The sequence below is a fragment of the Dreissena polymorpha genome, chromosome 10 (genome assembly GCF_020536995.1).
Source record: "Dreissena polymorpha isolate Duluth1 chromosome 10, UMN_Dpol_1.0, whole genome shotgun sequence".
Classification (NCBI taxonomy): Eukaryota; Metazoa; Mollusca; class Bivalvia; order Myida; family Dreissenidae; genus Dreissena; species Dreissena polymorpha.
The window spans coordinates 33,992,739-34,005,008 of NC_068364.1; the positions used below are offsets into that span (position 1 = coordinate 33,992,739).

The 12,270-nt window shown below is 34.3% G+C and overlaps 1 protein-coding gene across 3 annotated transcripts in view; it reads right to left on the bottom strand.

Moving 5' to 3' along the window:
- Positions 1-12,270, bottom strand: part of LOC127847193 (uncharacterized) — a 227,020-nt gene that overhangs the window by 63,671 nt on the left and 151,079 nt on the right. For all 3 annotated transcript variants that reach the window (XM_052378918.1, XM_052378917.1, XM_052378916.1), the window contains exon 33: positions 1,050-1,207. In XM_052378918.1, coding sequence (XP_052234878.1) covers positions 1,050-1,207 — 158 coding nt within the window. The remainder of the gene's footprint in view (positions 1-1,049; positions 1,208-12,270) is intronic.

A 12,270-nucleotide genomic window follows, 5' to 3' on the forward strand; every position in this document is an offset into this window, starting at 1 on the left:
ATTTCTTTATTTGGCCTTACCTTTTTTGGACAGAAAACAAGAAAGTTTCTTTATTTGGCTTTAACTTTCATTGGACAGGAAACTAATGCATGTCTTCTGTTTACCTTACCTTAGGAAAAACAAGACAATTTCGTTATTTTGCCTTACCTTTCCTGAGGACAAGAAACAATACAGTTTCTATATTTTGCCTTCCTTTTTTTGGGACAGGAAACCAGACAATTTCTTTATTTGGCCTTACCTTTACTTGGTACAGAAAACAAGACACTTTCTTTTCTTTGCCTTATATTTTCTTGGACAGGAAACAAGGCAATTCCTCTATTATGTTTTAATATAAAGGAAACAAGACCATGTTTTTATTGGGCATAACCTTATGGGAAAAAATAAAATCAATTTATTTGGCCTAACAAAACAGGAAACAAGACAATGTATTTATTTGATGTTATCTTACATGAAACAAGACCATTTTTCACTTGATCTTACTTTTTCTTGTACAGTAAACACGAAAATGTCCTTATTTTGCCTTACCTTTTCTTTTGTTAAATGAAGGGAAACAAGACAATTTCTTACCCTAGCCTTACCTTTTGTTGTGTCAGGTAATGGGAAACTAGATGGTTTCCTTCTTTACCCTTACCTTATGGGAAACTAGACAGCATCTTAATTTGGCCTTACCTTTGTTTCTAGAAACAATACAATTTCTGTTTAATTGCCCTTACCTTTTCTTGGATCTGGAAACAAGACAATTTCTTTATTTTGGCATTTCCTTACCATAAAAAATACAATTTCTTCATTTGGGCTTAACTTTTAAACAGGAAACAAGATACCTTTTATACAGGAAACAAGATAATTTATTTATTTAGCATTACCTTTTCTTGGATGCTATCAGAAACAAGACAGTTTCTTTATTAGGCCTTACCTTTTCTTGGATGCTATCAGAAACAAGACAGTTTCTTTATTTGACCTTACCTTTTCTTGGACGTTAAAAAGACAATTCCTTCATTTGGGCTTACCTTTCATACAGAAAACAAGACAGTTTATTTATTTTGCCATACCTTTTCTTGGACGTTACTGTTCTCCTCAGCTGGAAGACTTGGTGTTTCCTGAGATTTCTTTTCTATGCTTTTTTTCGCAGACTTTCGATGTTTTTGCTTGACCTCCGGCGTTCGAATTTCAAGGTCAACCCGATTCAGTTCAATGCGCCTGCTCTTCACTGGGAAACATTACAAATATGTTTTTTCAATATAATATATGTAACGGCATACAGTCCATGAGAATACATGTTCAAAACATAGTAACATATATAAAGGCATGAAATGTGATTGGTATTGAATTTCATAAGTTGTTAAATAAAGTATCAATACAGGAAAAGGTCTAAGACAATTGGATTTCTGCATTTACAATCTATTAAACAATGATAACATAACAAACACCGCAAACAAATCTACAAGAGAGCTGGAAGTCAAGTTTGAGTAATACATAAAACACAATTAATCACAATAATATTTTTCAGGTTTCTTTGACTAAAGTTGATGCTTTATGTACAAACATGGCTAAGTTACTGTTGGTACTTGTTTTATCAGGTTGCATTAATTCAATAAACTTTATACTGACTGTGGAATATGCTAGAGTTTGGAAAATCCATTAATCTAACCTATGGGTACAACACAAGCTGACCCTTTATACTTACTGTGGAATATGCTAGAGTTTGGAAAATCCATTAATCTAACCCATGGGTACAACACAAGCTGACCCTTTATACTTACTGTGGAATATGCTAGAGTTAGGAAAATCCATTAATCTAACCCATGGGTACAACACAAGCTGACCCTTTATACTTACTGTGGAATATGCTAGAGTTAGGAAAATCCATTAATCTAACCCATGGGTACAACACAAGCTGACCCTTTATACTTACTGTAGAATATGCTAGAGTTAGGAAAATCCAATAATCTAACCCATGGGTACAACACAAGCTGACCCTTTATACTTACTGTGGAATATGCTAGAGTTAGGAAAATCCATTAATCTAACCCATGGGTACAACACAAGCTGACCCTTTATACTTACTGTGGAATATGCTAGAGTTATGAAAATCCATTAATCTAACCCATGGGTACAACACAAGCTGACCCTTTATACTTACTGTAGAATATACTAGAGTTAGGAAAATCCATTAATCTTACCCATGGGTACAACACAAGCTGACCCTTTATACTTACTGTGGAGTATGCTAGAGTTAGGAAAATCCATTAATCTAACCCATGGGTACAACACAAGCTGACCCTTTATACTTACTGTGGAATATGCTAGAGTTAGGAAAATCCATTAATCTAACTCATGGGTACAACACAAGCTGACCCTTTATACTTACTGTAGAATATGCTAGAGTTTGGAAAATCCATTAATCTAACCCATGGGTACAACACAAGCTGACCCTATATACTTACTTTGGAATATGCTAGAGTTAGGAAAATCCATTAATCTAACCCATGGGTACAACACAAGCTGACCCTTTATACTTACAGTGGAGTATGCTAGAGTTAGGAAAATCCATTAATCTAACCCATGGGTACAACACAAGCTGACCCTTTATACTGACTGTGGAATATGCTAGAGTTTGGAAAATCCATTAATCTAACCCATGGGTACAACACAAGCTGACCATTTATACTTACTGTGGAATATGCTAGAGTTAGGAAAATCCATTAATCTAACCCATGGGTACAACACAAGCTGACCCTTTATACTTACTGTGGAGTATGCTAGAGTTAGGAAAATCCATTAATCTAACCCATGGGTACAACACAAGCTGACCCTTTATACTTACTGTAGAATATGCTAGAGTTAGGAAAATCCATTAATCTAACCCATGGGTACAAGACAAGCTGACCCTTTATACTTACTGTGGAATATGCTAGAGTTATGAAAATCCATTAATCTAACCCATGGGTACAACACAAGCTGACCTTTTATACTTACTGTGGAATATGCTAGAGTTAGGAAAATCCATTAATCTAACCCATGGGTACAACACAAGCTGACCCTTTGTACTTACTGTAGAATATGCTAGAGTTAGGAAAATCCATTAATCTAACCCATGGGTACAACACAAGCTGACCCTTTATACTGACTGTAGAATATGCTAGAGTTAGGAAAATCCATTAATCTAACCCATGGGTACAACACAAGCTGACCCTTTATACTTACTGTGGAATATGCTAGAGTTTGGAAAATCCATTAATCTAACCCATGGGTACAACACAAGCTGACCCATTATACTTACTGTAGAATATGCTAGAGTTAGGAAAATCCATTAATCTAACCCATGGGTACAACACAAGCTGACCCTTTATACTTACTGTGGAATATGCTAGAGTTATGAAAATCCATTAATCTAACCCATGGGTACAACACAAGCTGACCTTTATACTTACTGTAGAATATGCTAGAGTTTGGAAAATCCATTAATCTAACCCATGGGTACAACACAAGCTGACCCTTTATACTTACTGTGGAATATGCTAGAGTTTGGAAAATCCAATATCTAACCCGAGGGTACAACACAAGCTGACCCTTTATACTTACTGTGAAATATGCTAGAGTTAGGAAAATCCATTAATCTAACCCATGGGTACAACACAAGCTGGCCCTTTATACTTACTGTGGAATATGCTAGAGTTAGGAAAATCCATTAATCTAACCCATGGGTACAACACAAGCTGACCCTTTATACTTACTGTGGAATATGCTAGAGTTAGGAAAATCCATTAATCTAACCCATGGGTACAACACAAGCTGACCCTTTATACTTACTGTGGAATATGCTAGAGTTAGGAAAATCTATTAATCTAACCCAAGGGTACAACACAAGCTGACCCTTTATACTTACTGTGGAGTATGCTAGAGTTAGGAAAATCCATTAATCTAACCCATGGGTACAACACAAGCTGACCCTTTATACTTACTGTAGAATATGCTAGAGTTAGGAAAATCCATGAATCTAACCCATGGGTACAACACAAGCTGACCCTTTTAAAATGAGCCCCACTCTGGCAAATTGTAGTTAAATGCATGTGCGTAAAGTTTTGCCCCATGTTAGCCTGTGCATTCCACACAGGCTGATCTGGGATGACACTTTCCACGCATGCTAAGAATTGACTTCTTATAAAAAAAAAAGGCAAAAGCAGGTGCAGACTGTACAGTCTTCTTTATTTAATATGAGATACAACAGTCTTCTGTTCACCCTCGATATATTGCATTAAGCCCCATTCCCAGAGCAAATCTCAAATACATTTAAGAAATACTGAACTCATTTGATTTTTTATTGCAAGTACTTATAAGTAAAAAAAAATTTCTTTGATTATAAGTTGTTTTTTTTCCATTGTTTTCTGTTTTGTTGACAGATTATGGTAAATGTGAACCAAAACCCAGGTAAACATTAAAAACATAGAGGATATTTGTTGGATTCAGTAAATTATCAGTTTTTCACGACGAGTGAATAAAAATCGATATTCCACCAAATCCAACAAATTTTCTTTTTATGTTATGCTTTTTTCACAGTTTATATACATTGATAAAGAGTTTAACTAAAGAATTTCGCTGGAATAATGACGTCATTTCGTAAAACAAAAGCTGTCAGAGGACAGCGCGCTCGACTATTCGAGTACTTGAAATTTATTAGACGATCTTTCAAAAATAAAAAAAGGAAAAAAAAATATTGTTTTTTTGTGTGTGAGGGGGGGGGGGGGGTGAGAGGAGGTATAATGTGGGGTGTGGTCATTTATTAGACGGTCTTTCAAAAATAAAAAAAGGAAAACAAAAAAAAATATTTGGGGGGGGGGGGTAGGGGGGATGAGAGGGGGGTATAATGTGTGGTGTGGTAATTGATAAGATGATTTAAAAAAAAAAATTAAGGGGGGGGAGGTTACAGGGGGGGGGATTCTGGGTAGGGGCGTGGGGTAATGTTTGGGTGGAATCCATTGTGGTATTCAGGTAAGAGTTGTTTTGTCAAATAATAATTAAATGCGATCATAAATAAAGAAGTTATGGCAATTTAAGCAAAATGTTCAATCATCTAAGTGTAAAAGGGGCCATAATTATGTAACAAGAGCACCGCCTTGCAAGTGCAGACCGCTCATCTATTTTCTTTTTAAAGGTGAAGAGACTCTCATTTTCAATCACAAAGGAGGGAGGGGTGGAGTGAAGAGCGGTGCATTGTGTGAGGGTGTGGACATTTATTACATTTTCTTCCAAAAATGCGAAAAAAAGGAAAAAAAAAATCGGGGGGGTGGGGGGGGGGTGGGGGGGGATTCTTGGGTGCGATGGTTGGACGGTAACCCCTGCGAAATGTTGTTCTGCAGTTCACGAATAATTCGTGAACAGTTCATGAACTGTTCGTGAACTGAGTTCATGAATTGTTCACGAATAGTTCGTGAACAGAAAATGAGCCGTGTCTGTGAAAAGTTATTGAAATTTTAGTTCATGAACTGTTCATGAACACTAATGGCATGAAGTGTTCATGAAATATTCTTGAAACCTAATGGCATGAAGTGTTCATGAACTATTCTTGAACCCTTATGGCATGAAGTGTTCATGAACTATTCTTGAACCCGTGTGGCATGAAGTGTTCATGAACTATTCTTGAACCATTATGGCATGAAATGTTCATGAACTATTCATGAACATCAATGGCATGAAGTGTTCTTGAACAGTTCATGAACAACACAATTCTTGAAAAATTCTTCAGGGTTTTGCTGTTCACGAACTGTTCATGAACATTTTCCTTCTATTTTTCAATGGCTCATTTTCTGTTCACGAACTGTAAGTGAATAGTTCATGAACCATAGTTCTTCAAGAGTTCATGAACTGAGGTGGCATTAAGTGTTCATGAACTATTCATGAACAAGAATTTGTCAATTTATGCAAAGGTTATCATAAGTGTTACCAAAGCTCAACAAACAGGTCAGGGTAAGAAGAAACAAGTCTTGTATTAGCACTTAACATATCGATAGCAACATAGAACAATAATTTAAATATAACACTAATAAATGAGATACAAGTGGTTTGCTAATACTCTTTAAATTTCATAATACAACTTTGCACTATATGTTCATGAATAATTCATGTATTGAAAAGATTATGAATAGTCTCATTTTCAGTTCAAGAATCATTTACTAATCAATGGTTTCCCTGAAATGGTTACACTTACAGTGCCAAAGAACTTGAAATGGAACCAATGGTTGATCAGTTCAGCCGGTAATTTATTAAAGACATACATTTTCAAATATAACATAAACCATGTGTTTCGTTTCAACTTCCTGTGCACACAATATTCTTTCTTTGTAAAAACAGCAATGCAATGTACATTGAGTTCTTGATATCATCTTAAACTGTTCTTGAAATAAGATGTCCTTTAAACGTTCTTAAACTTGTCTTTTAAGTCTTCCAAGAACAATGACAGATCCTTTTAAGAACATATTGGATTCTTAAAAAGTCCATCATACGTTCAAAAAGATTGTGTAGACCTGTTTAAGAACATCAGAAGGAAACATGTTGTTCAAAAAAGTTCTTAAAGTGTTCAAGAATAGTTTAAGAATAATTCAAGAACAGGAAAGGTCCTTAAAATGTTATTGAAGTGTTCCTGAAGGCAGTTCTTGAACAGTTCTTGTACAAATGTTCTTAAAATTCTCTAGAACAGGTCAAGAACTCTAACTTACAGTGGTGAAAGTACTATGCATATTCATACTAACTTCACAGGTTTCACAAATCTACAAGATTTGTATGCTAGACATTTCAATATTACTTTCAAAAATATGTATGAAACATCTAGCACAAAGGAATTCATGAATTATTCATGATGGATCCTTAAAGTCTGTCTCAAAAAAGTCATTAGAAATACTTGTGCATGAAATGTTCATCACTAAGTATTTATGGTTAGATGAAGAACTGTTCATGAACTTTGAAATGTTCAACAATAATTCATAAACAGTTCATGAACAAGTCTTAAGGACAGTTCATGTCCAAAAGTTCATGAACCAAGCTCAGGAACTTTTTCAGAACCGTTCATGAACAGTTCTTGATTGGCTTGAAGTGTTCATGAAATCATGAACAACATTTCGCCGGGGTATTTCAAACATAAAATAATAAAAATAAATATTTGTGTTTTTTAACCGTTTCATAAAAAAAATTGGGGGGTTGGGGGGTGGGTGAGGTGGGGGGGGGAATAGTGTGAGGTATGGTGGTAATTTGTGAGATGATCTTAAAAAAAAAAAAAAAAAAAAAATTGGGGGGGGGGATTCGGGTGGGGGGAGGGGGGGGTGGGGGGGGATTCTTGGGTGCGATGGTTGGACGGTATTTCAAACATAAAATAATCAAAATAAATAGTTTTGTTTTTTAACCGTTTAAAAAAAAAATTGGGGAGGGGGTGGGGTGGGGGGGGGGGGGGTATAGTGTGAGGGTGTGGTGGTCATTTGTGAGATGATCTTAAAAAAAAAAAAACAAAAAAAAAAAAAAAAACAAAAAAAAAAAAAAATAGGGGGGGGTTGGGGGGGGGCACCGGCGATGGTTTGGGTGGAGTCTATTGTGGTATGTCAGGTAAGAGTAGTTTTGTCAAAGTATCAATCAAATCTAATCATAAATAAAGTTATGGCAATTTTAGAGAAATTTAATAATTTGACCTTGAGAGTCAAGGTCATTCAAAGGTCAAGGTAAAATTCAACTTGCCAGGTACAGTAACCTCATGATAGCATGAAAGTATTTGAAGTTTGAAAGCAATAGCCTTGATACTTAAGAAGTAAAGTGGATCGAAACACAAAATTTAACCATATATTCAAAGTTACTAAGTCAAAAAAGGGCCATAATTCCGTAAAAATGACATCCAGAGTTATGCAACTTGTCCTTTTACTGTACCCTTATGATAGTTTGCGAGTGTTCCAAGTATGAAAGCAATATCTATGATACTTTAGGGGTAAAGTGGACCAAAACACAAAACTTAACCAAACTTTCAATTTTCTAAGTATAAAGGGCCCATAATTCCGTCCAAATGCCAGTCAGAGTTACATAACTTTGCCTGCACAGTCCCCTTACGGTAGTTAGTAAGTGTTGCAAGTATGAAAGCAATAGCTTTGATAATTAAGGAATAAAATGAACCTTAACACAAAACTTAACCAAAATTTTCAATTTTCTAAGTATAAAAAGGGCACATAATTCTGTCAAAATGCACGCCAGAGTTATCTTACTTTGCCTGCCCAGTCCCCTCATGATAGTAAGTAAGTGTACCAAGTTTGAATGCAATAGCATTGATACTTTCTGAAAAAAGTGGACCTAAACGCAAAACTTAACCAAAATTTTCAATTTTCTAAGTATAAAAAGGGCACATAATTCAGTCAAAATGCACGCCAGAGTTATCTAACTTTGCCTGCCCAGTCCCCTCATGATAGTAAGTAAGTGTACCAAGTTTGAATGCAATAGCATTGATACTTTCTGAGAAAAGTGGACCTAAACGCAAAACTTAACCGGACGCCGACGCCGACGCAGACGCCGACGCCGACGCCAAGGTGATGACAATAGCTCATAATTCTTTTTCAAAAAATAGATGAGCTAAAAATGCAATATAAAAGCAATATGTCAAAGGATATAGGAACTATATGGGATAGTACGCCAACTTTTACATACGTTTATCAATAATATGCATATTCTAAGTATAAAAGGGGCAATACTTATGACAAAATGCTTTATGGAGTTGTCTGCTCTTGTTTATAGGTTGGGGTGATGTTGGTAAACAAGTATGCAAAATATGAAAGCAATATGTCAAGGGACAATGAAAATAAATGGGGTATTACGAAAACTTTAACATTTGCACGCTAACGCTAACACTAACGGAAACGGAAACACCTACGCCGAGGTGAGTAGGATAGGTCCACTATAAATATTTCAAATATAATAGTCGAGCTAAAAATGATGTCATTTCACAGTAAACAGTGGAAATTATCGAAAATTTTCACTGTTAATTGGCACTGTTTAAAACAGTAAAATTATCAGTTATAATTCACTGATATTTCTCTATAAACTACTGGAAAGCATAAAAAAAACATTACTACTCCATTGACATCAAACTTACTAACTCCACTTTAAAACTTAAAACAATCCACTGCAAAACATATCAAAAAGACAAAAACAAAACCTAAACCAATGTCAGACATATACAAGACAATAGCAATAACGTGTTTACAAATGAAGCCAAGTTAATCAGACCCCCAAAGTTTTCTGCTATAAAATCATTTCGCTGTAGGATAAAAAGACAATAGACTTGTTAACAAATAAAGCACAAATGAACAAGGTCCCAAAGATCCATCACATTTTTCAAACTCTACATAGACTGTAGTTACCTTCTTTAAATTTTTGAATATTAGGAGTCAGAATCAATGCTGATGGAGAAATAACCTTCACTGAAATAAAATATTTTACGTAAATCAACTGCGCAACTTTTGCAGAATTAACGGCTACATACTTTCATTCATAATTCCGGAGAAACTTTTCAAATAAACTATTATATATAGACTTTAATTCATAATCATCTATAATAGACATCTTACATTAATCATCTAATATGGTCTATCGTTTATTATCACATGAGGACTTTTTACATTCATTATTCCATACAGACTTTCTTACATTAATTATCTAATATAGTCTATCATTCATTATCATATACATACTTTTTACATTCATTATTCCATATAGACATTCTTTCATTAATTATCTAATATAGTCTATCATTCATCATCATATACAGACTTTTTACATTCATTATTCCATATATATTTTCTTACTTTAATTATCTAATATAGTCTATCATTCATTATCATAAACATACTTTTTACATTCATTATTCTACATAGACATTCTTTCATTAATTATCTAATATAGTCTATCATTCATTATCATATACAGACTTTTTACATTCATTATTCTATATAGGCATTCTTTCATTAATTATCTTGTATAGTCTATCATTAATTATCAACTTCAGACTTTTTACATTCATTATTCTACATAGACTTTCATTAATTACCATTACCTCATATAGACTAACATCAATTATTCAATGGAATCTTTTAACATAAATCAATAGATTTTAGCCTAGCTCTGTAAAAAGGGGGTTATATGCATGTGCGTAAAGTGTCGTCCCAGATTAGCCTGTGTAGTCTGCACAGGCTAATCAGGGTCAACACTGTTCACTTATATGATAATTTTCGTTTAATGAAAGTCTCTTCTTAGCAAAAATCCAGTTTGGGCGGAGTGTTGTCCCTGATTAGTGCGGACTGCACAGGCTATTCTGGGAGGACACTTTACGCACATGCATTAAACCCCATTTTCACAGAGCGCAGCTCATATAGACTTGAATTCACAATCTTATACAGCCTCTTATTCATTTGCCAATACAGACTTTAAAACCATCAATCAATATAGACTTTCTCCTATTACCATTAACTCATATAGACTTGAATTCATAATCTAATACAGCCTCTTATTCATTTGCCAATACAGACTTTAAAACCATCAATCAATATAGACTTTCTCCTATTACCAATAACTCATATAGACTTCTTACATTAATTATTCAATGTACAATTTTTACATAAATCAACATATAAATGTATAGACTTACTTGTCAACATTTAAAGGCTGATGTTCATATCACAGAACATTGCACATACATAATTGACCAGTTTATAGGCACAATTGACCAATGTATGTACATAATTGACCAGCGCTTAAACACAATTGACCAGTGTATATACACAATTGACCAATGTATAAACATAAATGACAAGTATATATACACAATTTACCAATTTATATACATAATTGACCAGTTTATGTACACAAGTTATCAGAGCATATACACAATTTCTGCTATTGCATACACATAATTAATGCGTTTACACATAACTGACCAGAGAATATTCATAGCTGACTGATGATGATATTTAATTGACCAGCATTTTAAGATAATTGAGCACTTTACATTCATAACTGACAAATGTTTATATATAACTGACTAGTGTGACTATGTGTTAAATACACATAATTAACCAGTGTATATACACTGCAACGCCAATATATCGCAGACCGGTATATTGCACTGTCCAATATATTGCGCGTTGGCTAAGGCTCCCAAAAATCCTATGAGCATAATCACTTAATGACATGTTTTAATCTGAGAATTCGCTAACTTAAGCAAAAAAACGGTTCTAGCTAGTATTAACACCCTTTATTTTGCGGCTTACTATGGCACGCAGTGAAGCGTGAAAAACAGTCGATAAGTGACAGTGTTGTTTACACAGTGCTGGGGTTGTTTTTAACATTTAAGAAATAACCAATTAGTGTCATTGCAAAGGTAATAATGGCAGTTTACTGGTATATAAATCGTTAAATTTCGACACAGGTCATGCATTTCTTTGTCCTGATTAAAAGCGCGCGAAAATTAGCATGGGTGTATTTATTTGTAAATAAAAATTTCGTAGCGGGTACAACATTGAGATAAAATAATTTCCATTAAAAGTTTGATTGTAAATTTTAAATAAAGTACTGCGGTGTCTCGCGAATTATGTGGCATTGACATTTCCTCTTAATAAAATATAATTTAAACATGCTGTTTTGTTACCGTTACGCTGTTTCAGTTCCTTGATTAGGACTATTTATAAGATTAAAGGGTAAATTTGAATTATATTTTATACATTTTTGACAGTAAGAATTATTCTTTTTAGCTGATTCGCCAGCTATCGTAAAAGAAAATAAAAAATATGATTTACATTTTGGTTTTTATGATAAATACAGATACGTATGTAGTTATGAAAATGTTTATTGTAGAATTGGTTTGCAATTATTACTATACAAATGTAGCAGCGCCGTATAAAATATGAAAACACTTGGGAAATTTGACAGATTAACCGCAGGACAATTAAGTTAGACATTTCTCGAGTTATATCCCGCTCTGGATATATCGCGCTCGCGATCTTTGGACCCCACTAACCGCGATATATCCGCGTTGCAGTGTACATAATTGACCATTCATTACATACTTGATCAGTACGAATACATAACTGACCATTCATACACATAATTGACCAGTGTATATACATAATTAACTTGTCATAAACATAATTATGCAGTGTGTATACATAATTGACAAGTGTAAAGATAATAAACTCATTTATATACATAATTGACCAGCTTTATACTTGACAGCCTGTGACTTTTGGATAGGGA